The sequence below is a fragment of the Vulpes lagopus genome, chromosome 4 (assembly GCF_018345385.1).
Source record: "Vulpes lagopus strain Blue_001 chromosome 4, ASM1834538v1, whole genome shotgun sequence".
Taxonomy (NCBI): domain Eukaryota; kingdom Metazoa; phylum Chordata; class Mammalia; order Carnivora; family Canidae; genus Vulpes; species Vulpes lagopus.
Window position 1 is genome coordinate 128,604,142 of NC_054827.1, and position 26,413 is coordinate 128,630,554.

The 26,413-nt window shown below is 48.3% G+C and overlaps 1 protein-coding gene across 3 annotated transcripts in view; it reads left to right on the forward strand.

Moving 5' to 3' along the window:
• Positions 1-842: 842 nt before the first annotated feature.
• The window catches only part of HS3ST1 (heparan sulfate-glucosamine 3-sulfotransferase 1), a 38,612-nt gene continuing 13,041 nt past the window's right edge, over positions 843-26,413 (forward strand). Inside the window, exons 1-2 of one of the 3 annotated variants that reach the window (XM_041753374.1) lie at positions 843-2,007; positions 2,302-2,476. In XM_041753374.1, coding sequence (XP_041609308.1) covers positions 1,581-2,007; positions 2,302-2,476 — 602 coding nt within the window. In that variant the 5' untranslated portion in view covers positions 843-1,580. Of the gene's footprint in view, positions 2,008-2,301; positions 2,477-26,413 lie in introns of those variants that run through there. The other 2 variants (XM_041753375.1, XM_041753376.1) reach the window with 2 other exon arrangements.

The following is a 26,413-nucleotide window of genomic DNA, read 5'->3' on the forward strand; positions in this document are numbered from 1 at the left end:
GGGGCCTAAGTTCTAGTTTCTTTTCAGGACTCATAGTAGGGAACTAAGCAGCTCAGTTAACCTGTTTTTGGCTCCCAGCTAACAGAATCACTGCCAGCCTCCCTTTGCATCTGGCAAATGAACAGTGGTCTGTGGCATGGTCTGAGTCCATGCAACAGAAGCACTTTGAACTCTCAAGAAAAAGTAATCACACAAACTTACAACATCAAAGCTGCTTCCTATTTTGAAGAACCCATGATCTGCACTGGGCTTAGCTTCTGGTAGGAGCTTAAGGATACCAGTAATTGGCAAGCGTTTATCTCAGACTACCATTTGACCTGCACAACCTCCTACACGATTTTACGCAGCTTCAAAGAATGAGGGGGAGGTAGTGGTGGGGGAGTAAAATCACTTATTTTAAGCTAATATAAATTTAAATGCTGAGACTTTTCAAAATGGGGCTTTAATGTGACTTAAAAATTCATATATATATTCATATATATCTAAAATACACATATCAATATTAGTCTGGCTCAGAGAAGAAGACAGGGTTACAAAAACCCCTAAAAGCTTATTTTCCAACACGAGTCTTGGTCTTGGCCTCCCAGATGCTACTGGTTTTATCAGACAGCCAGAAAATGCTGGTCATTGCTGAGCTTTCTAAAAGGGCAGTAGGTAACAACACGTGAGCAAAGGGGTCGACTTCCTATGGCAACCATTCCATAAATGGCAAAGTATTTTTATACCAAGATTAATGGCAGATTTCCTTTTTAAAAAGTTAAATGACAAAGTCGAATTCTTCCAAATATTTATCTTCCAATAATATTTAAGATATGGAAGATCTACTGAAATCTCACCTAAAGTACTTTGTTTTTCATTTGGCAATTTTTTTTTTCTCTTTCCTTGCTCATTTCCTCATGTCTGCTGGCCTGCCTAGGAGGGCAGCTCCCTTTGGCTCGGTAGACGGGGCAGCAGGCAGCGGGCGGCGGGCAGTCGGGCCTCTGCAAGGAGATCCCAACCCCAGGCCCCTGGACATCTGAAATCTGAAGTCGAACTACTTGGAGGCTGGTCGAGTTCTCCCCCCAAAACCTCCAGCTACAGGATCGGGGTGGGGGGCACCCCCTGCCTCATTTCAGAGCTGACGTTGGCCACCCCGGGGTCTAGCAAACACCAGAGGCGAACCCTCCGCGCTCTCCCGGTAAATCCGCATCCACCCCGGGGCGCGAAGCTGAAGGGCAGGGCGTGTTCGGTGGCGAGCCGGGGCGCTCGGGGGCCGGGCCGGGCGGCCGTGTGCGCTCCGGGGGCCGCTCCGTTGGCCTCCAGGGCGGCGCAGGGGGCACGCGCGCCTAAGGTGGGCCACCTGCGGGGAAGGAAGCCGGCGGTGAGGCCGCGCGGGCAGGGGCGCAGACCCGGGACCGCGCGGGGCCGGGGAGCGCGGGGGGCGGCGGGGGCTGGCGCACGGGCCTAGCCTTCCCCAGCAGGGGTCCGCAGGGGGCCCGACGTCCCAGCCTCGCCGCCAAGGCGTCCCCCAGCCCACAGCCCGCCCCACGCTCCCGGCCGCGCGGGCCCCCGCCCCCCCAGCAGCGGAGCCGCGGGGCGGGATGCGCTCGTCCGCTACCTGTCGGCGGGAGGCGAGAGCCGGGCGCCCGCACCCGCGCCGGCGGGACTCGGGGCGCAGCGGAGCGCGCCGGGCAGCAGTGGGCGCTCGCGATCCTCCGCTGCCCTGCGCGCTCTCCCTCGGGGCCCGGCCTCCTCCGTCCCCTCCTCCTGCTCCTGCTCCTCCTCCCGCTCCTCCCCTCCGCGGGACTGCTCGCCTAGCCTCCCGCCTGCACAGTCCCCGGCGCGCTGGCAGCCACCAGACGCCGCCACCGCCGGGTCTCCGCGGGTGCCCGCGCCCCTGCCTCGGCCGGCCGCCCCGAGGCGCCCCGAAGCTCGTCCGCCGGCCGCCGGTGCTCCGCGGCCCTGCCCATGGCTCAGCCCGAGAGCCGACTTCGGGCGCCGGACCGGGTCGACAGCCGCGCGGCTCAGGTGAGTGCAGCGCGCTTGGGGCGGGGGCCAGCCAGCCTGGGGAGTGGCAAGACGGGGGGCGGCGGGGGGCCCTCACCTGGCGTCTGGGACTTAGAGCGAGCGCAGAGCCCAAGGTGAGTCGGGGCTGGAGCAAGTGGAGTGGATGTAGGGGGAACGAGGAAGGAGAGACCCGGGGTTTCCCATCCTTCTCACCTTCTGCCTTGCCTAATAAGCTCTGCAAATCTTGAGGGACTGTTTTTTGTTTTTTCTTTCTTTCTTTTTTCTTTCTTTTTCTTTTTTTTTTTTAACGGACAGACATTCGGGTCTGTGACTTTGTGCATTGGATCCTCTCCCAGCCGGGTCAGGGGGCTCGCTCGTGCCCGCCGCATCTCCCCAGGACGGTGCAGGGCAGCCGGAGCGCCGCGCGCAGCAGAGCCCGGGTACCGCTCCGGCTGGGAACCGGGGCCAGGGATACAGTCAGCAAAAGTCAGTGAGTCGAGAGAGCATCCCGGGTGGGAAAACCGAGGTCTGGTTTGCCTTTGCATTTGGCCAGAGTGGAGGAGAACGTGGGACGCCTCCCGAGGGGCGGGGATGCTCGGGAGGAGAGATGAAGGCTACGGGCAGTAGGTCGCCTCTTTTCCGAATGGCAGTTCTACACCGTCCTGCTTTTCATTTTACTTTTTACCTATTTTTTTTTTTTCCCCTGCGTCTTTCTATTTGGAGCACCTTGGGTGGTGGCGGCAGGTGAGGGTCGGGGGAGGCGTGGCGCCCACCCGCGGAGGGAGCGAGTCGACCCCTCTCGGCCCCAGCGGCGCACTCGCACGCCTGCCGTCTCCAGGTGCGCTCTCCCAGCCGGACGCGGACCGCGCGCTGCTCCCCCTTCTGGCCCCAGCCTGTCCCGGGAGCCGGAGGGCCGGCTTCCAGAGCCGGGGAATAGGATGGAGAAGCGGGATGCCGGACGCGGGTGTGGGGTGCGCTTGGCTCGGTGGTTGAGTGCCGGCGCTCTGCGCCTCCCAAGTCACCTCCTCCGCCGCCGGGCGCCCGCGCTTCCCCGCGCTTCCCCGCGCACCCAGGCCGCTGGCTCGGGAGCGGGGCTGCATCCCTCCTCCACCCTCCACCGTGCAGGACCAGACGTTGCCTCGCGGTGCCTCGCCTCGCGCGCGTCTCGCTCCTCCCCCAGCATTATCCGAGGGCTATTTTTATCCACTACTTGCGAGAAGATGCTTTGGGGAGATTCTGGGGAGGCGACTCCAAATCCACTCTCCGCGCTGCGCTCCCAGCAGCGGCACCCTGCTAGCTGGGAGCAGCTGCAGGGGATGACCAAGGGATGACCAAGGGATTGCGGGTGGAGTGTACCGGGTCCTCCTCCCTCGGTCATCGCTCTCGAAACCCGGCACCGCCCTCGGCTGCGCCGCCCGCCGCTCGCCTGGGCAGCCGGTCCCCCGAGGGGTCCCTAGTGTCCCGGGCTCTTTCCTTGGCCGGCTTCTGTGGCTGCAGCCCGGGCGCACGCAGGATCCTTTGGGTCCCAACCCGTGCGTTCTCGCTCTGCAGCCCAATCGCACTTTAAAAGATTGAAATGCAATGATCAGCTTCCACTCAAGGGTTAATTCCAGGAATTCCTTCTTAAAAAGGAGCGGGGTGGGGGGAGGGAGAACTTAACCTAACTTCTGCCTGCCTGTATTTCTAAAGCCCATCCTTTGGCGCTTGGAATTATTCTTGCTTTCGGCGTTTTCAGTAAAGATTGGGCGCAGTTAGAATAAGCCTGACCTCGAATAAGCCTGACCTCGTGAAATTCCAGGAGGTGGACGCTTCGGCTGCAAATCCGCATCCCCGTGTTACCCTTTTTATTTCCAGGGCTTACGTTCTTTTACTCCCATAAAATTGAAGAAGGAACGTGTTCAAATGGACCATTGTGTTACATAAGGTTTTCTCCAGCGCTGGGAAGAAAAAGATCAGTATCTTAAGGAGCCTTTCGGGGCTTCCGTGGGTCCCTCTAACTCTCAGCCGAGTGTGTGTGTGTGGGGGGGGGGGGGGTGGGATCAACAACTTCGTGACTGCGCACTCACTCCTAAGTCCCAGGAGTTAATTAGGACAGTAGCATTGAGTGAGGGTTGGTGAGGCAGCCTGGTGTAGGATGCACTGCAGCTTTAAGATGGGATTTTTTTTTTTTTTTCCTTTGGGAAACTGGTGAGAAAGTGGTACCTAAAACTTGGATTTGGGATCTGGAAAAGCCCAGGGGTCTTAGTTCTGTCATTGGGAACCCTGGTATGAAGTGATGAATCCTCCAGCTTAAAGAGGTGCTTTGCACAGTGTAGATGTTCAGAACCCTTTACTGGGACTCCGCAAGACAGTTGAGGCTTGTGCTTTTGTTGTCAAAAGAGGAAACTCCTTTGCTGGAAAGGCCTTGAAAGAACTCTTTGAAGGGAAAGCAATGTGGAAGCTTTTCTTACCTGGAATCACCATTTGGTGGTGACTGGAGGGGCTGGAAACATGGACTGCCTTTCCCTCTGCCAGGGCATCTACCCAGGGTAGCACATACCCACCGTGAGTACTGAGTCTCTGTTCTCTCTGTTGAGGCTAGAGATTGGGGAGAGCAACACTAAAATATATTGATGTGCTGATGGAGATGATGGAGAAGTCCTGATGAGTCAGGGCTCAGTCCTTGTTCGGAGAGACAGTCTTAGTCTTGGAGGGGGTGAAGGCGAAGCTGGGGAGTGGTAATGTTCTAGCTGCTATGTAGGAAATGCAGGAACTTTTCAGGGGGGCATTGAGTTGTTCCCCACGGCTTTGATCTATCTTCCTTCAATTCCACCAATGACCCAGTGTTTCCTTCTGAAACTGCCCTAAGTGGGGAGGCTGGCGAGCCTGCTAGCTGGATTTGGAGCCAGCTTCTTGCCCGAGACCCGAAGCAAATTATCTTTCCCTCTCTCAGGGAGAAGATCTCTCAAGATTCTTCCTCTGAAAAATAGACTGAAAGGTTATTATGAGAAAGTGAGAAAATGTATGTGAAAAGCATTTCGGCAATTCTAAAACTCTGGTGGAAAATGTTCAGGGCTACTTAACGTGCTTTTCCTGCAAAGTTCGTTTGGTCTATTTTAATGTTAATTTTAATTACAATTTGTGTATGTCTGCGTGAATTGCATATGCTCAACTTTAAATGGAGAGGATTTCATATAATGGGCCAGTATCTCCTTGTGATCACCTGAAATCCATTAGTGCCAGGCCTCAGTGCTTCTCAGAATGGTTAGGTTCCTGTTTTTCAGAATCAGAGTTGAATTTTTGAGTTTTTTTTTTTCTTTTTAACTTCATGGATTTTATATGTCGTAAGTCATGTCTATATATCTATATCTATATAACTATATCTATATGGAGGAAGGGCCTTGATGCTGATTAATCAGAAAAGGAAGATAGTTGCAGATGAGCATATCAGTTGGGGAAAAGTGATGCGTGATCAGTTCCAGGAGATGACCTGAATCTCCCTTGTCTAAAACTGTCATCAGCATAAAGCGCTGGCTCCCATTTTCGGTGGTCCAGATTTGCCCCCAGGACCTAGCTAAGTGCCTGGCCACTTAATAAAGGCTCCATAAGTATTTTTTGAAATGAGTGAATGAATGCTTGAATGGAATGTTCACAGCAACCCTGTGCTGTGCATGGGCAGATGGCATGATTTCTATTTTAAAGATCTGGAATCTGCAGATCAGAAGGAAAGTTAACTGATTCTCTGAAGGTACAAAGGATTCCAGATTGGAGTTCTGGTCTGTCTGTTCTTGTTCTGCTCCGCTGCACTGTTTGCATTGCCTATCCCTCCCCTCATTACCTAAAGTCCTCCTCATCTGTAGTGGACTTCAGCATTTTGGTAGGTGCTCATGGAGGGACTTTTCAGGGGAAGGTGGAGCTTTCTCTCTCTCCTTATTGTCTCCCCGGGCCCTGAGCCGAGGTCCGTAGGATGATCTCACCTGGGACCTGGCATCTTGAGGGACTAGCTAAAGGACACAAGGACAGCTAAGTGTTCATTTACCACCCAGAGTCGTGAATCAAGTGGCGTCAGCAGCAGCATGAATATCTCAGGATTTCCCCGGGGTGCTGTTCCCATGGCACGATCCTGACATGTTCCCTGACACTAAGGTTCCCTCCATTCCTTCTCTTTTAACAAGCCTGGCTTTTCAACTTCTAATCAATTCCTAGAGGTAATCCTTAGTCTTCAAGTAAATTCCTTTTTCTCTTTGAGTTAGCCAGAATTGTAGGTAGCTGATGGACAGCCTCTCCCAATCCATCTTCAGGCCTGCCTCCGGCGTGAAGCTTTCTCAGCCTCCTCTACCCACAGGGAATTAAGCTCATAGCATTTTCAGGCCGTTAGAATAATATTTACTGGGCCATAGTTTGTCAATAGTTATGTGGTACCACCAGAGTTCTAGAAAAATGAATACATTATTCTTCCGAGGAATGGCTTGAACATAACAGAAATAGATCCCAGTGGCATCTTTACTTTTTTTCTCCATGTTGCCTGCTTTTTGGTAACTTTCCAGCAGGGGTCGCACACCGAAATGCATTCGGAGGCCAGGCCTGTCACAGCCTGAGTGAAAGGGGCCTCAGGACCTGGGCCTGGGCCAGAAGTGTGGGGGAGGGCCACTGGAGCTCAGACCCAACCTAGGGTTGCCAGTTGGACCTCCCGCCAAGCCCTGCCACATCTTATTTTCCTTTTTTTTTTTTTTTTCTCCTAAATGGGCTGTAAGTTCACAGTTTTAGATAGAACCTACTGAGTTTTAAGTGCCAGCAGCTAAGTCAATATTTTAAAGTCATATGTGGGCCAAGCAGAACTCTTCAGTAGGTAGGCCTTATATCTGTCCCACAGGCCTCCGGTATATGGCCTCTGGTTTCTGGGGTTAGAAGAGAAATTGGTGGGAATATGAGACTCAGTAATATTAGTTACCTGGAATGTTGGGGCAATGGTGTATAGGGTGTGCTGTGTAGATGGCAATCCAGTGAGTTGACCTTTGTGTTTATGGAGTGTTTGCTTGTGTTGTTTCTGTCCCCTGTTTTAGGAGACAGTTACAACGATCAGACCTTTAACATGTGCATATTGAGTTCCAACCATGGACCAAGGATCCTGCTACTCGCCGGTCATCAGTAGGGGATAACAGATGGAAATCCTTGCCCTTGCCCTTGTACTTGCCTTCTAGAGGACGGGACAGACAAAAGCAAACTAAAGAAGTATGATCTGTCCTACTTTAGATAGTGATGTGCTAAGAGTAAATCAGGGGAAAATCCATCTGAGAATCCAGCGTACCTCAGGTGGGTAGCCAGGGATCTCAGTTCAGTCTCTGACTCAACATATTCAAAGCACAATGTCATTGTCTGACATGAAAGATTTCTGTGTGTTGGAGGTTGAACCCTTGATTATATTCTCGGAGTTGCTATTGTGGGTAAACTCCTGATAGCAGACTGTTCTCTTAATTTTAATGAAATTGATTACTGAGCCCATTTATTGAGTGTCCACCTTGTGCCAGACACTGGATTAAGTGCTGGAATACATTCATGAGTGAAACCATCAAGGACCAGTCCTCAAGGAAATTGTAGACCAGCATAGGAGACATTAATAAATGATGACAACAGAGTAGGTAACTAAGGTGAGCAAGTAGCGTGGGAAGGCCGTCTTTACTGCTGAGTTTGTGATATTCGGCTCCTTCTTTTTTTATTTTTTAGGACTATATTTATTGGGATGCCTGGGTGGCTCAGTGGTTGAGCGTCCTGTCCTGTCTGCCCTCGGCTAAGAGCTCAGGGCGTGATCCAGGAGTTCCCAGATCAGGATCCAGTCTTATATCGGGCTCCCCGCAGAGAGCCTGCTTCTCCCTCTGCCTATGTCTCTCTGCCCTTCTCTCAGTGTGTCTCTCATGAAATGACTATATTTATTTATTCATGAGAATATTTTATTTAATTTATTCATGAAGTATTTTAAAAATTGGTTCTATGTGTGAACCGTACTTACGCCCTTTGAAACCCTGATACAGGGCAGCCCGGGTGACACAGCGGTTTGGCGCCGCCTGCAGCCTGGGGTGTGATCTTGGAGACCCAGGATCGAGTCCCATATCGGGCTCCCTGCATAGAGCCTGCTTCTCCCTCTGCCTGTGTCTCTGCCTCTCTCTTCGCTCTCTCTGAATGAATAAATAAATAAATATTAAAAAAAAAAAAAAATGAAACCCTGATACACCCTCCCCCAAACTGCCCCAGGCTTTTGGATATTGACTGTTGTCACCAGGGTGGCAGTTATACAGGAAAAAAAAAAAAATAGGTCTTCTCCTTACAGGGAATTTACAGTTAGTATGGCAGTCAGATAAACTAGCATGTTTTTGCATACAGGTGGGGTGTAAAGGCCCAGTGCTTGGGCCTCTGCCTGTGGACAGACCTTCCCTGGAGAACACCTCCCTCCAATCACTGTGTTTATTTCTTTCATTGCAATACTTTGTCTCATAGCAGGATTTGTGGCAGTAATGTTTATCTTGCTACTTGTTCCTTCCTCGGCTGACTTGCTTACCCTCTCTGACTCTCCATCAGAATCCCTGCCCCAGGGGAGCAGACATCTGGACCAGCACCAGTGTTTCTCCCACCAGCTTCTAGAACAGTGTGCCTCCTTCCAAGTGGTTACTCAGAAAAGAAACAACAGGCAACGTTTCTTTCTGGGGGAACTTAGGGAAGGTTTCATGAGGGAAGAAATATTTAAGGAAAGAGAGAGGCATGGAGAGAAGAGCCAAAAAAGGATGATAAAACAGAGTCAACATTTGTATAGACCTCCCCCCAAACCCTCACTGAGGCCTCATTGATCCGCATTAGGGATTCCCTGTGTCGTCAATCCAGGTGAATAACTGGCATCTTTGCACCCCCCCTCCCACTTCGCTGAACAGATCCTGGCTGTGCAAAAGCACTCTGGCATGCAAAGAATGAAAGAGATTTTAAAAGAATTTTTAAAAAATGGGGCGGGGGGAAGAGAAAAGAATGAAACCTCTAATAATTCCTTATTTCTGTTTAGTGTGATAAGTCTGGGCAACTTTTCTCAGATCCTCAGGAGGAGGACGGGAGACCCCAGATCCCCAGCCGCGAATCTCCTCCACCTGCAGTGAGCAGATGGCTCAAGGTGGAACTCCTTAAGTCCCTGGAGGACCAGAGGAGCCCGTAGTTTTATATAAACGAAGAAATATATTTAGATTTAAAACATTCGCATCTCCTTTCATTCGTGGAGAACTTCCATTTCAGCACTTTCCGAGATGCATTTTGTGTCTTGTTGAATTTCCCCTAGAATTCCTGCCGATTAGGTACACCCTGCAGTAAGCTGTTTTATGTAAATGTCTCCACTCCTTAGTTTAGTAAATCAGAGTCCTGTATCAGCAGTTAAATACAGCAGGAGAAAGGTGATTGCAGATGCAGCTGAAATGAAAAGCATGCTCGCCTCGCTGTGCTCAGAAAAATAAATACTCCAGTGTCGAGGAGCGAACGCGGGCTGGCTGCCTCCTCCAGAAAACTCGCTGGCACTTTATTTAAATTACGTCTTACACCAGATTTTTTTTTTTTTCCCCCAGCGTCCTGGATAGGAAGGAGGGAGAAGGTGACAGGGACAGATTTCTGGGATTAGATTTTGGAGTTCTTCCTGTGGTGGGGAGAGCAAGGCTTTTGAAGTCACATCTGTTTGAATTTCTCATCTCGCCCTTAGGGACTGTGTCATCCTGAGATACAGACCATTTTCTGGGCTTCAGTTTTGTCCACGTTCTAATGAGAATGATAGGAGATTGCCAACATGCAATGCTTAGCCTAATGCTCAAGAACACGTATGTTCTTGTGTGGCATTGCCAGATTTTACAACTAAAAATACAGGACATCCAGTTAAATTTGAACTTCAGAGAACCGACGTGTAATGTTTTAGCACAGGTGTATCCCAGACTCTAAATATTAAGGGATTGTTCCTTGTTGTATGAAATTCAAATCTAACTGAAGGCCCTGCATTTTATTTTTGTATTTAAACATTCCTATTCTTGTGGCGATGGTTCTGAGTGATTACTTTGGTGAAAGTCCTGGAACTCTAGGAAGCTGGAACAGGGAGGGCACAGTAATCTTGATGGTGATGTCATCTTGACCTTGGACCAGGGTGTGGTCCAAGGAGAAAAAGGAAGGGTTGTTTTCTCTGGTGAGCTAAGCAACTGATCAAAGCAAGGCAAAAGCTTATTTGTTTGCTCAAAGAAGCAAAAGAACTGTGAGTCCAATGAGATCTCACAGTGCACTTCGTAAGTGAGACAGATTCTCTCCCAAGGGGTGACAGTGTGCGCCGGATTATTCCCAACACCCTCTGGAAGACAGTATTTCCACCCCGTGGGGTCACCAGGGTAGCGTCTAGTCCGCCAGTGCAGTGCCTTATTCCACACAAATACTGCTCCGAGCACGTTCCTGTAGGGCTGGGATTGCAACGACGAGGCCCACACAAGGGCTCCATTGAGGCCCCTGAAGGAAACTTTGTGCTTTGAAAACCCACACCTGCAAACGCTCCCTCATCCGCTGAATCCAAAGCTAATAAAACTGTTCCGGGGCATTCCAGACTTGCTCCTCCAAGTAGATGACCTCAGGTGATAAATTGAGTCAGAGAGCTCCCCTAAGACCACTGGAGTAGGTTGCTCTGAGGATGGCAGTGAAAATGTTGCGTTTCCATTTTAGGTAATAACCTGGTGGGGAACTAAATTAACAAGGCTTCTGTTGCATGTGGACTTTCCAAAGCAGTTTTAGGCTTTCTTAGGTACTGAGATATTGCTCATGCCCAGATCATTAGTTTCTGTTGCAGAGAACATTACTAAATCTGCATTTAACCCGAGATGCTCACTAGCCATGTGCTTCTGCGCAGCCTGGACCAGAAAGGGGGCAAAATGACACATCAGTTAGCACACAGGCTTGTGCAACTTGAGATCTGGTTAGAATCCACTTTGCGGCTTCTCAGCCACACCGCAGGGGGCGAATTACTTCTCACCGCTAATGAGCCTCCATCTCCACATCTGCAAAATGGGCATAAATTTAAATTGTTGCAGATGATCGTTTAGTGCACATTAAACCAAATGAGTATGGCAAGCATTGCCACAGTGCCTGAATCATGGTTAACATAGAAAGAAAGGCCATTATTGGGATGTCAGAAGCCAGCCGTAAGCTCTAGATTGCACCAGGGTCAGGTCAGAGACCAGGATTGATCTCACGCATCATATTCATGGGAGAGCATCTGAGACTTTTGCTCTTTATTTCTCTAAACTTAATTTATATAATTTAAGCAACACTTATTTCATTTTCTGAGCCAAGAGATGAAAAATGGGCACGGAGAGAAGGTATAGAAGGGGCTGTTAGGGCAGGCGTGGTAGAGAGAGGAGGGGGATCCCAAGCAAGAGAGAAGGGAAGAAAAGGAACTAGACAAGCCAGGGCAGGGAAACTATTTAAAACAAAAACAAAAACAAAAACCATAGAGACTTTTAACACTGGGAAACACACTGAGGCTCACTGGAGGGGAGGTGGGTAAGGGATGGAGTAAACTGGGTGATGGACATTAAGGAGGGCACGTGATGGGATGAGCATTGGGTGTTATACGCAACTGCTGAATCACTGAACACTACATCTGAAACTAAATATGTACTTTATCTGGGGTAATTGAATTTAAATAAAAAAATAATAATAACCAGGAGAGTTCGAAGAACAGGGAAGGCCAGGACGTGTTGTAACGAGGCAGTCTTCAGGAGACTTCGTCTAAATCCCCATGGTGTCATTTAAGTACATGCCATCTCCCCACCCTTCCCCAGGGCTTCTCAGGACCCCAACTGAATGCCCATGGCCTTGAGGGAAGGACACAAAGCTGTCTTGGCGAGATGCTGGGTGAGAACAGGGAATGGGATATAAAAAGTGAAGCTCAGGCCTCTCTCCCGTTCTGTGACAGCACAAAGTCACAGATAAAGACAAAAGACAAAGGGACCCAGTGCCATCTTGTGGAGGGACTGGCCATGGTGCCTTTCATGGTCCTCTCAACTGCAAGGGGGTTTGTTGCTCTTGGTTTGGTTTTAAATCTGCATTTGTTAAGCATCAGCTCTTCTAAAGAGGGTTTCAGGGCTGCGGCTCTCCTGCCCTGTTACTCCCCGTGAAGTGGTTTCATGCTTTTGATCTCTAAGCCCTGTCTGCACACAGCATAGGAACCGACCATTTCCCTGGGGATGGGCCCATCCTCCTCAGTCTTTCTCAAGGGGAGAGCATCCTCTGGAGATCCTGGTGACTCTGGCCACAAGAGGATCCCCCTTGCTCCAGAAGGGAGCTTATTATATGACTTTGGAGGGATGATTTTGTTTTTGCAAACCTTAGTTGCCTTACCTGTTCACTGGATTTGTACTTCCTCACGGGCTTTTGTGGTGAGAATCACATGATGTAATACACGGAAAACACCTGTTTGAGCTAGTACAGGCTAAACGTCCATAATGCAGTACTTCATAGCACCTGTTACCTTTTTGTGCCGGTAAGGCTGATTTTATTTGAAAAGCAGGGAGGTCCTTGAGGATCTAGCCGTGTATCCCTTTCCAGCCTGCTTCCTCCTCCTGACTGATCCCCCTCCAAGGGGTGAGAGGGCCGTGGTGTTCCCAGGTGGCAGTGGCCCCCCTCATCATCCTGCTCTAACTTAGGAAGTGAGCGAGGTGGGGGGACTCTCTCCTTTTAATCGGGGAAGGAAATCTTTCTGAAAAGCCTGTGCAAGATTCCCGCCTAGGGGGACGGCTGGGTGGCTCAGTCAAGCACCTGCCTTCTGCTAAGGTCCTAATCTCAGGGTTCTGGGATCAAGCACCAGCTTGGGCTCCTTGCTCAGTGGGGCTTCTCCCTCTCCCTCTGCCCCTACCCACACCTCCCTCCGCGCTTGTGCACTCTCTCAAATAAATAAATACAATCTTAAAAAAAAAAAAATCCCCAGTAGGTTCCATTTGCCAAAAATTTGCTCACAAGCCCACAGGTCAGAATTACAGAAGAGGAGACAGTGGCACACAGTCATTTGAAATGGTGGAAGAGAGCAATTAATTGAATACGGTAACCCCGAAATGGTCTCTCTTGCCTTTGAGCAACTATTACACTCCTGTTCGTACCTTGCAGTCCTTGCAGCAGACGATTGGTCCTGCTCAGTTTCATGACTGAGCTGTCTTCAGCTGAAATACAAATCTATTCTTCTCCTTTCACTTTTATTTTCTTTCCCAGCTTTGTAACTTTTACCATCTTTTGCAATCTGCAGTAGTTCTCTACGTTAATCCCTCCCCATGACCCAAGCAAATTTTGCAAAACCTCATCAGGTCCCTGCCCTAACCCCTGATGTTTAGAACCTAATGTCCTGGATCCCCATGACCTAGGGCATTAGCATTTCAGTGCAGGACCCTTAAACACAGGGAGAGATGTGGGGCTAGCCACGTTGATTCATGGCAGCATCGCCTGGGGCAAGGTAATAATCTCTAAACTTCACGTAGACTTCATGACTTTTAATTATGCATTTTTATACACTTACCTATTTAATGTTTAATCTGTTTCAGTAGGTTAAATTGTAGGAGGCTGGAGATGTTGTCCAGAGCCCCCAAAGCTGGATCAAACCTGAACCTGCCTGGCAGACGTTGGCACCCAAGAAATGATTAAGGATACCCTGTGTTTCGGAGTTGTGGGGATGAAATGTGGTGATTCCTACAGAGTATTTAATGTGCTCAGTGGATGATCAAAGAAGGCTAGATTTCCTTTTGTTGTTTTGTTTTTTTATAATAAAAGTAATACAAATTCACCTCCTGCAGCATGGCACTCCGGTTCCCATCTTTCAAGCCTCTCCCTTGCTGTTTGTTACCTGTTTTACAGGACACCTCACCTTCAGACCACAGCACAGCCACCCCGAGTCCCCTCAGATCAGTCGGGATTGTGGACATTCCACCCTGTGTGGTGGGAGTTGTTCCTTCTGTCGTTCTCCCCAGGCTCAGACTATCATTCTCTCAGGCTTGTCTAGGGTGTTGTCCCGATCCACTGCCCCCACTGCGTGATGAATATGCTCCTGGTAGCCCTGTGGACCACCCTAGAGTTGTGCTCTGTTTGAAGGTCAGCATGGCCGTGTGACTTGCTGTGCACAGAGTGAAGTGACGTGTGTCACATCTGGCCCAGAGCTTTGAGAGCCGGCTCACGCCTTGTGCATTTGCTTTTCCCCTCTGACTCGGTGACATGCGCTATTTGAGACAGCAGGTGCTGTCTTTCTAAGTCTCTGCGAGACTTCACTGAGCAGAGGCCTGCCACCAACCCACATGGGACAAACAGCTAAGGGAGGAAGTGCTGCTTGAGGCGGGGGTGTTTATCTCACTTAGCCTAGCGTGGCCTGACCGGGGCCCTGCCTTTTCAGTCGTCCTGGAGCGTGCCTTCCCACACAGGTGACACTGGTGTAATTACTTGCCGGCCCAGCTGCATCCCTCAGGAAAAGCTTCCCCGGAGGGCAGGACACACCACTGCTTCTAGAGCTGTGCACCCCCTCATGCCGGGTCTGGGATGTCGGTGCAGGATTGCTGAGGGATAGGGGGACCCGCATGGTGAGAAGGGGTGGGAGGGTCTCCTCCAGTGGTGGGGCTGGGAAGTTAAAGTGCCATTATGAGAAATAGAAATAGTTTCTGAGAGGAGGCTGGTGTTACAGTTCCTTTCTATGGAGCTTAGATCGGTGACTATCCTATGTCCCCCACCAGGGAATTAGGGTGTCTGAGAAAGTGTTTGCTGGGTAGAGTCACTGCTACCCAGGACCCTGCCTATCTCAGCCATGACCCCAGCACATCCCAGAAGGACCCCAGCCTCATCCAGTCCTGTTCCAGGGACATCTTTACACCTTCAGTCTTGATGGTAGGGCCTGCCTTGCAGGCTTATGATCACCAGCCACTCATCCTTCACCACACAGATTCCTGAAGAAGCAGCAGAAGGGCTGTGGGTTGGCATCGAGCCGCTTGTTAGGATCCTGGTTACGCAGGCCACAGGACCTGCTGATTTCAACTTTCCCATGTGTTCACAAGTGCCTTCACCTGCTGCCTTTTCTCACTTGAGTAGTGCTTTATGGTCCTCTGCTAAAGATGGCACAAAGGCTAATTATCTCATAATTGTTGTCCTTTAAAAACATTACATTAAGGGCCACTTTATGCTTTGAATTCTGGCTTTTTCTAATCATTTGCATCTCTCTGCATAGCTATCTACACAATAGAATTTTCTGCTTTCACCAAAGAATGCTCTTTTTCTGATTTGCCAGTTGGTGGAATGTTGTTGTTCTTTCTTATGACAATTATTTATTTAAGCAGACTAGTTGTTATAAAACCTAAATTATGGCTATTAGTGTCCTTCTGTTCTTCTCTTCAAGCCAAGGTCATCAAGCTACTGTTGATTGAGCAAATATTATTGAGGTCCTATGTATTAAGGATTGACCTATCCTGTGTCAGATGGGCTAAGGTTGTTTTTTTTTTTTTTTTTTCCTATAATACCTTATTTAATTCTTATAGCCACTCAGGATGATAGAAAAAGCATTCCCTTTCTTTGGTGGGGGCCCAGAGAGGAAAGTGATTTTTCCATGGGCGAATAACTAAGACAATCTCAGTAGATCTGAACTCACTTGCTTAGATCTTTTGTCACCATTCACTCATTTCCATATGTCCTTGTTCATAGGCTTTATGTCAGATTTTTATTTAAAGCATTGAACTTGATTTTTGTCCAACCACCAGACCTCAGAATGTTACTCAGGGGTCTCTTCCATGAAGCATGTCCCAAACTACCCTCTTCTTGGCTAATTTTTAAGCTGCTAAAATAGTGTCTATTTCATAACCTCATTGAGCTAGAAGTATTTGTTTCCATATCTCTCCTCCTAGACAGTGGGACCCCTGGGGGATGGGAGGGGACCCATCTTCTTCCGGTGTCCCTGGTCAATGCTAGGGAGAGGGCCAGCATTCAGGAGGCCTGGTGTCTGTGCCCTGGGCCTAGACTCCTGGGCAGTGTCTGGGGAAAGGAAGAAGGAAGATAGTATTCATAAGAGGAAGTCCCCTTGAAATCCAGTTTTCTAATCCATTTTGGTAACTCACATTATTCAATGTCTTTGTCTCTGTGACTCTCAGCATTTGAAGATGAATTATGGAAAGCCAAAACCAGAAATCTCAGTATGATCCTCAAAGCCTCATTTAATTGGAACCATTTTTCCTTGTCAATCCTACTCCTTTCCCATGACATACTGGACACTAATGAGCCTGCTGGTTTAGGCTTGGTACCAATCTGGAGACAAGACCCTCCTGCATGTTCAGACCAGTTGGTGGGGGGGATGAAAGTGGTTGTCAAGGTTAAAAGGCAATGTAGCCTCAGTCACTTTTGTTCTTTTGGCACCCCTGGAAACTCCTTGTCTTAGAAACATCCTATGGGCTGGCAGATTGCAGGGCCTCAACGTTCGTGTTGGCTTCATTAATGCGTTAATGGCCTTGAGGGATGTTAGAGATCAGGAAGTCTTGAAAACTCAGTTCATCATTGGAGCTGTCACATAGGTGCATACACACATGCATACAAACATGAACACATAAGTACTCGCAATCACACATGCACACTCATACAGATTTTGGCCAGTAGATTCCTTTTGGGAGGGATTGGCTGGGGTCCCACATGAGAGAACCCTACTAGGGTCCCTGCAAACTCAACTGACATAGCTCCAAGAAGGAGTAATATAGAAAATCCCATGCAGACTCCTGTTTCTCCTTCACTCCCTCCCCAGCTAATAATGCCTTTGTTTTTTCCTTCTGGTTCACCAGGAGTTGGAGAAAGAAGTGCAGTCAATGGAACATGGTAATGCATTCTCACATCATTTTTCATTGATCTTGAAACACAAAAATAAACTATTTCTAAATGTCAGTCTGCTACAGTTCTTTTTAAAATTATTCTATTTATTTATTCATGAGAGACACACAGAGAGAGGCAGAGACACAGGCAGAGGGAGAAGCAGGCTCCCTGTGGGGAGCCCGATGCGAGACTCGATCCCGAGACCCCGGGATCACGACCTGAGCCACAGGCAGACGCTCAACCACTGAGCTACCCAGGTGTCCCTGCTATAGTTCTTATCTCATGACACATGAATGTGGCCAGATGGTCTTAAGTGTGATGCCTGTATGGACATTATTCTGTTGACTGAGTTTTTCTGCCCTGCTAACAAGCAGCCTGGCAGGAGCTCCCTTAAAGACCAAACCCCAATGCATTTGCCACACTCTTTGTGCGTCCTTCCCCCCAGTTTCCACCTGACCCCTGCAGTGGTGCGTGAGGCATTTGAGGGAAGGGACAGGATGTCAATTTTGTCTCCAATTCCAGTGCCTGGTACATAGCAAGTCTATTTAGATCTTGGCTCTGATTTATGGGTATCCTGGATGGACAGATGCTTTGGTTTTCTCAGCATGCTAATATTCTTCATAGGTTTCTTCTTCCTTTATTTAGAGAGATTCTGAGTATTATATGTGGTAAGAACCAAGTAGCTGGACTCCTGTGGCAGGCTCTCATCCCTCTTCTGTTGTCCTAAGCAATTCTGCTCACTCCCAAACTTACATATCTCACTCTAAGCAAGAAAAAACCCTGGGGTGAACTCCCTCCCTACAGCCGGGAAGGTTTTTAAGTTGACCCTTTAGGGTACAGTAAAGGGAAATCTTAGCACACTACATGCAACCCCTCTGCTCCAACCCCAGGCTGAAGGGCTTCTTATAATTGTGTATTTTATTGTCACTGAGAAATGTCCCATATAATGCTAGTCATCTTGTTTGGTTCCAGTAAAGGCCAAGCATCCTTCATAGATTATCCCCAAATCTAATTGATCCACCTTTTAATCAGGTCTTAGGTTCAATTAATATTCATCGAAAGAACACTGAATATGATCTGAATAGAGCCAAGGAAGCAGGTGCAGTTAGGGAGATCCTACTCAGGGGAACCGTCTTTTCCTGCTAGAAGCTCTATTGTTTCCCATTATCCAAAAGACCTCAGCAGTGTAGAAATTTAATATATGTTGCCACCTTTAACCTTTGAAGTGTTAGACTGATGCCAGCACAAGTGATGAAACTATATGGTTTACTTTCATAGTAATCATTTTGTTTGGAGTTTTGCATAATAGTGTCTTGCCATGACAAACAGTTATGTTTCTTGATTCTCTAAAGCCCTCACATTTTAGGTAGATACAAGAGGGCAGAGGATCTTCGAATTTATGACCTGAGTGTTTCCTGTTGTAAACAAGACTTACAGTAATTCTGCGTCCTTACCAAGGTCACACAGAAATCAGGGAAGAACTTGGGGCAGAACCTTACCTCCAGAAGCCACAGCTCAGCATCCTGTTCACTTGTGTGTATAATGGGCTCTTTTTTTTTTTTTAAGATTTTATTTATTTATTCATGAGAGACATAGAGAGAGAGAGGCAGAGACATAGGCAGAGAGAGAAGCAGGCTCCCCGTAAGGAGCCCGATGTGGGTGGGACTCGATCCCAGGACCCCGGGATCACGCCCTCAGCCAAAAGCAGATGCTCAATCACTGAGCCACCCAGGTGCCCCTAATTGGCCCTTTCAAGCAAAGAAGATTTTGCAGAGATGCATTTTATGTGCCCGGAATGATCTGTGCGAGCGATATTGACTGCCTGAGTAGGACCTTTCTCAGAGAGAATGTTGGAAGCCGGAGATCAGTGGCAATGATGCCGTTTGGCGAGGGTTTTCTTATTAGCACTTCATGTGTTAAGTTCCATTTAATCTTCATGACGATCTACAAGGTTGATGCTGTTACCAGCCCTACATTTCAGGTGACAGAACGAGGCCCACAGAGTCACATAACTTGCTCTTGATCTCCAAGGGGGAGAAAGGGATGAACCAGAATTCAAACCCACCCCCTTAACCACCAGCCTCCCCCATCTGAGCTCTTATAATTCATCATGATTCCCGAATGTCTTCCCCTAATGCCAGGTTGTTTCAAATACTTTGTCATAAGAAATGAGTAATATTTTAAAAGTATAAAATGCAAATCATTTTGCATCAACATTCAGAAAGAATAAGTGAGCGGGCTGGTGATGCTTTAACTTCACATGTAGCATAATAGTTAATCTGATGATACTGAAACAAGGTGACAAGAGATCCCAGAGCAGGTTGTGTCAAGTGTGAGGTCTAGGTGTGCTTCTGGGTAGATTACACAGCCCTTCAGGAGCGAGATAATTAGACAGGTCCTCCCTGGCCAAGTAAACTCTGTATAGAGAAAGTAAAGCTCCAGTCAGAGGCAGATGAGACACTTACTCATTTTGTAGAACTTGGAGCTTCCGAATAAAGGAATATTCAACTTGAATGATGTTTTTCACGTTTGTCAAGTGAGGGATAGAAAAACATCATAGTCGCATGTGCATGTGTGTGTGCAGTAGAGGAAAAAAAAAAACAAACAAACCTGTGCTGTTGTTTTATTCAGGGCCATCATGTGAACAGCAACTATTTAATTCAGGACGGGATGAAACACGGGTGATGCAAAATCAAAACCAGCGATGGCAGCCCGCTTTAATTGTCCCTATGTGCCATCTCCCCTCAGCTCTTCACAGGCAAGGCACGCTTCTTCCTCACTGATCCGCTGGTGCGTTTCACGGTGCCTGTCAATGCCAAGTGCTCACTTCAGTGTCTGTTTTTAAATGATCGTGTTAAACCAAGAACAGGCATAACTCAAAAGGAAAGACAAAATCTTGGGCCAAACATGAGCAGCGGTTTCCAAGATTTTCCCTTCACTCTCCCCAACTTGGAGCGCGTAAGTGATGTCACTGAGAGTTAGGCTCAGGACCTGGTGCTTCCTTCCGTGGCTCTTTTCCCTCCTGTCTTTCTAAATCCCTGAGCCCGAAGCATCTCCAGATGCCACACCTGCAGGCTGGTGCGGCTTTACACCTGCCACTGTGTCCCACAGACCGTACCTCCCAACCAGCCCCAGCGTAGGAGCAGACCCCAAGTCTCCTCCCAGATGATGCCAGGACATCCACTGTCCTCTCCAAGGGATCATATAGGGGCTTCCCTGCTCTTCCTCCATCCAGCTCAGTGTCACCTCTGGGCTAGCTGTGGCCAGATCTATGGTCACACTGACCATGGTGATGACTCTCCTTCTGTGTGTATCTTTTACTTTACAGGGTGCTCTGAGGACAACGGCTGGATCGTTTCTATATCCCCCATAACTGAGAACAAATTTAGAAACATTGTGGGTGCCTTGCAAAAACAATCACCTCTGGGCAGATTCTGGACCTCAGGCGTCATCAGTGTCTGCAGGCTTACCTGTCAGTCTTTTTCCCCCCACCTTCACCTTATGTGGCAACTAATACCTGTCTGTGACAGTCATGAAAATCAGGAGTTTTCACATAAATACCCATAGCTGGATCTTGAAAACTTCAAAGATCAGGCGCTGGTCCTTCGTCTCCAACATCTGGGCAGTTGACAGAAGCTGGGTCCTTAAGGCAGATCCATGCTTGCTGCAGTTCCCACCAGCCAGCCAGCTTTGTCCCCAGATGTCACCTGTTACCCCAAGAAATATGCAGCAGTCCCAGGGAAACCTCTTGTCTTTGCTTTTCCCTGTAAGAGCTGTGGATTAGTTGGCCTGGGCAGCTGTAATGAATACCATTGACTACGTGGCTAAAACAACATACATCCCCCCACCACCACCACCACCCGCCAAGCCCCCCCAGTTGTGGTAGTGTCTGGGAAGTCTGAGATCAAGATGCCCTCAGATTCAGCTCCTGCTGAGAGCTCTCTTCCTGGCTTGCAGGCAGTGTCCTCGCATGGCAGAGAGAACGCCCTGGTCCCTCTTCTTCTTATCCCGTCACTAATCCCGTCGTGAGTCCTTCCCTTATGACCTCATCTAAACCTAGTTATCTCCTGGAATCCCTGCCTCCAAATACCATCCCATTGTGGATTAAGGCTTCAACATATGAATTTTGAAGGAACACAGACACTCAGTCCATACAAACTGGCTTAAGAAATGAGGTAAACCCCCCCTCCACTTTGCGTAGGGGAAGAATTTCCTTTGGTTTGCTCACATTTATTTCCAGCCCCAGATTATCCTAATGTCCTCTGCCCTAACACAAGAGATGCACAGATTTCCATGTGTCTCATTTCTGCTGGGGTAGGAAATAAGAAACCTGGATCTCCAAGTTGGCTTAGCCTCTGCATTCTTGACCTTGAGGTTCCCATGCTCCTCCTACCTTACCCATCCTGCAGGGAAAAAGACCAGAGAAGATGATGGCACATGGCCCTTGGGCTTCTGATACCCTGTGTGTCTTTGCTGGCTATTTCTGGGGGACATGCTAGGGATTTGTGGCTGCTCATCACCTGTTGGGGGGGGTGGTGATGACTGCCTGGGCTCAGAAGCTCCCACAGTCCCATGACCCCTGTTGGGGGTGGGGGTGAGCCCACCTGGAGCAGAGACTGAAGCTGCGCACCCCCAGGTATGTCAAGGCAGTGGGCCTCCCTGCCTTCTGCCTACCAGCACGGCCCCCTTTCCACTCAGCTGCGCTGAGTAATAAGAGAGGCCCCGTCCGCCCTCCTGTCACAGAGCTGCGCCATGTACTGCCTGTGCCAGCGTGTTTCTGCTTCTAATGAAGGATTTATTTAGGTCACTGCTGCCTTCTGTGCACAGCCAGGCAGATTAAACACGTTGAGCAGCTCCTCCTCCTCTTCTCTCGCTGGGGCCTCACCGCTGCACACACCTGGCCACTCCTCGCTCGTGCAGGTGCAGGGGGTGTTGAGGGAGGACCCACCGCATGGCCCCTTCCCAGACAGACAGCCAGGAACCTTTCTGCATGTCACTGTCCTCTCTTCCTTGAGCTCCTCTTTGGTTGAGTCACTGCAGTACTTTGGATCATGAACAAATGTGTTTGACTAATTATCATCCCCAGATCCCATTTATACCCCACAGCCTTTCTTTCTTTTATTTTTTTAGGGACAAAAATAGCTACCATGATTTGAGGGCTTGCCATGGGCCAGGCAATATGGCAATATCTTCAGCATCCACGTAGAGCGTTTTAGTTAATCCTTGCAATTGGTATATAGAGCCAGTGCATTGGATCTAAGGCTCCAAGTTTCAATGCTGTCTTGTGGATTTGAAATTATAGAGCTGTGGTTTGAACCAGCGTTTTTGGCTCTAAATCCTCTGATAATTTCAGCATGTTCCCTCTAACCCCCTCTGCAGCTAATTCCACCTCTGTAGCCAGGCTGGTCCCTCTCTATTTTGTCTACCATGAATAGTTTCCAGTCCTGGAATTAAAAACAAACTGCCCCAACAATAGGAAGAAACAAAAACCAAAGGAACATTGGCGGCTCCCGGCCCAAGGCCATGGCGATCAGTATCTGAACCTGAATGGACCCCGGGCATTTGGAACTCACGGGGTCCTTACCATTCTAAGGGCTTAGGGTGGCCAGGCCAGCTCCCCCAGGGAGCTTGTTAGAAACACAGACTCTTGGGCCTCTCTCCAGACCTCCTGGATCAGAATCTGCATTTTGAACTATATCTCCAGGGGACCGGTGTGCACGTCTGAGTTTGGAAAGCACTGTGCTAGGCAATTACAAAGGGGCATCCCGAGCTCCTGGGAAGGACACTGTACTCACCCCCCACCAGCAACTATTCATTCAGGTCCTTTGGCCCTAATCTCTCATCTCCTTGGAGAAGAATCTTACGGGAACTGGCTTCAGACTTCCTATGGGACACGTTGCATTTTTCATCCTCACGGTTTTGTGGAGTTCTCAGAGGCTCAGAAACAAGACTGTGATAGAAATATTCTGGCCCAAATCCCTGTCATGCTGTGCTGCCCTCCCTGGCTTGCCCAGATACCTCCTTCCTTCAGTTCTCCAGAGTTCTGTTCGTTATCCAGGTAGGCTTTTATAAATAGGGAGAACTCCCAGCACTGCTGTGGACACCAGGCAGCATAGTAAGGCTGGAGGAAACAGCGTTCGAAAAGTCCTTCGTTCTCAAGGGGAAAATGGACCAATTACACCTCCTTTCCCCAGACAGTCAATGTGACCCAGGGAAACTTATTTACATTATGTGGACTGACCTTGGGTCTTTTCTGCCCTGAACCCTTTCCACCCCATGTGAGGTAGGCCTCACAGCAATTACCATAAGTAAATCCAAACAAAAGCGGGTGTCAACATTTGTTGAAGAGTGTCATGTGCAGGCAATTTCAAGAAAATAAATATTTATGTAAGTCTTGAGATATCACTGTCCTTTCATAGACTGACAGGCACAAGCTGAATCTATTTCCTCCTTCTTGGTTTCCAAGCTGACCTGCCAAGGATGGAAATTTGACACCACCACGCTGTGCTCTTCAGTGGTTGTTTAAAGGTGAAAGTGAAGATGTTTTTGACTCCTAAAGATGAACAAAAAAACTTACACTGTTGATTGCTCAGAAGTTTGGTTGGGTATGGAAACGACAGTTCTGTTGTTCTTACTGAGGTTTCAGTACATTCCAGAAAATTAAATCACTCAGCACCCTTGGATGCTTGTTCTTGTCTGGCAGTATAATCTCTCTCATCCTTTCTACTCTTCTCATCTTCGTGGATAAGCTCTCCCCTCTGCCTGGAATGCATTTCCCCTGCTGCCCACAGGGAGATACCACCACTCAAAGGAAAAGAAGCACAGCAGGCTTTAGAGATGGCCCATGGAATGTTGTTCTCTCACTTCCTAGGTCTGTGACCTTGGGAAGGTCTTTGAACTTTAATAGCTTGATCGCATATCTGTCATGGGGAGAAAGGCAGGCCATTCACATTTGTTGAATGCCTGCTGTGTGCCAAGCCCTGTGCTATATATTTGGCAAGGGTAAATGTCCTTACCAACTTAATGCCAACTTAATGTTGATGGCCTCCATATGGAAGTAGGTTTTGCCCATTTTACAGAAGGGTATTTTGAGCCCTTCTCAAAAGGGCTGCCCTTCAGACAAGGAAGACACTTATCTGAGTTCAGAGAGCTGTAAGGATACCATCCTGCATCAGCCCAATTGCAAAAGCTCTTTTTTTTTTTCCCCACTACTGTACATTACCTTTCTGTTGCTTTAGAAAAGGAAGATAAAATGAGAATAACCACCTCTTAGTTTTGTTGCGAGTATTAGAATTCTGAGTTCATTTATGTACTCATGCTCACTGCCTGGAACACCCTGAGCACCCAGTTAGTAATCTCTTCCTTTCCAACCCTTTCATTATATCCCTTATGAGACTTGTGGTTCAGCATTTTGAGCCTCCTTGCCATCCAAGAGGAGCTACTGGTCTGTGCCAGCTGTGCCACTAGTATTTGTTGAGGGGCTGGAAAGGTGTTCATAGACAGAGGGATTATAGGCAGCACTATTTCTGATGCATTAAATTTACCTCTCGTGGAATATTCTAGTTATTTCTCTTTATCCATCAATGTGTTGCAGTGGTGGGACTGAGGGAATATATTGTAGTTAATTACATTTGAAATCTAGGTCATGATGTGAATTATGTAATAAGAAGACTTAAGGAGAAAATTAAAATATTTTGAAGGGTTATTTCACTGCTTCCCCTCCTTTTTTAATTAAAATATTTTCTAGACTCTCAGGTGATCTTGTCCAGTCACCATTAGAAATCTTGAGACCCCCTTTCAACATCTGGTTTCTGCCTGACTCTCTCGGGATGAAGAACTCACTACCATCCAATACAGCCTTTTTCATAGACAAACTGTTCAGAATGTTCTTCTATTGAATTAAGAGCCTTCCTCAGTACCTTGGGCCATTTGCTTAACCTTCTGCTACATCAACGTGTTCATTCAGCAGATAGGATCGCTAGCACCCACTGTGCACAGAAATCATACCAGGCCCCAGGGGATGCAGCAGAGAGGAGTCAGGACACCATTTGGGAGGTTCTGATATTGGCATCGCAAACAAGCAAATATAGTTCTGGATAGTACATGAGGAATATAAAACAGGATGATGGGAAAGAATATGGTTAAAAGAGAGCGGGTGGGCCCGTGTTGTAGGGAAAGCCAGTGTTTGAAATAAAATCTGAATGACAAGAAAGAGCCAGCCCCAGAAAGCCTAAGCTCAGGATGCTTAAAAGAGAGGGAGCAACAAATAAATGCCGGAGCCCAGAGCTGGGAGGTGTTCAAAGGAACAGAAAGGTCAGTGGGGTGGGAGCTTGGCTTGAAGAAGCAGATTGAGGCCAGAGGGATAGGCAGCTCCCATCCTGGGGGATCCCTGGGCCTGGAAAGGAATTTGGATTTAATTTCAAGTGCAAGGGAACCTCCATCTGAAAAATCCTGTGGGCTGTCCCTGTGTCATGTCACCCCATGCCTGGCATGCAGTGAACACCTGCGTGGTGGGGCCCAAGGAAGCCTAATGTTACTGATGGGGAAGACTTTTGCCTTTTTACATTTTTGCAAATCAGAGCTTGGTTTATCACTGCAGGACCAAGAAAACAGCATCTTTGATAAATAAATGGTGGAGTGAACGGAGAGGGGTTAGATCTCTCGTTGGGACCTTTTAATCCACCTACAAAGGGAAGAGGAGGGTTTGTTTTGCTCATCCTTCCAAGAAACCCTGTCCCTCATCAAAAGATCGTTACCAGGTATGAATGTTTGACAGGACCAGAGAAGCATATCGTCAGACCCAGTAACTACATGTACCCTAACTCCAGGCATCACCAAGGAGTGAAAGGGGCAGCGACATCCCTGACTTTGTCTGCTCAGGTGGAGTTTCCTAGCTCAGCCTCTACCTTTCTGGACAAGCCCCTGAATGTCTCTGAGCCTCACTTTCTTGCAGGGAGATCAGTTCTCTTGAAGACTTGGCAGTGAGCATCACAGGGGCCCAGTGTGCGAAGTTGCCAGCCTAGTGTCTGCTCAGTAACAAGTGCTGGAGATCGGAGCTGCCATCATTGCTTTTGGCAAAGCAGGAGGCCTGGGCTCCAGGTACAGTTGAGCATTCTTTCACTGCCTGTGCCAGCTCAGGGCTTCAAACTTCCAGAAGGTTCCATTTGTTCAATATTACCTGGTTCGCTCCTGGAGAGAGGATGATCAGTTTCTCCTTATCCTGCCTACAATTTCAACTTGGCTTCCTCCTAATTTGTGAGTGGGGTGAAGGGATCTGACTATTCAGAGAGCACTTTCTCCACTTAAATTAAGAATTGCAACTCTGCTGAGCTCTGTGTACCCCTGCGCTCCCTTTTCAGCTGCAACCAGCCCCATATGGCCTTGAGATGCACTGTAGGAGTAAATGGATACGCACTGGATTCTGGGGACGTGGTGGAAAAAAAAAAAAAGCAAAACATCTCCTTAATTTCATATAGGGATTATGTGTTGATGAGATACTGTTTTGGATATTTGGGTTAAGATAAAAGTATTTCTTTTTCTTAATGTGACTCCTGGGTCATTTGAACACTTATAATAAAAGCTATAA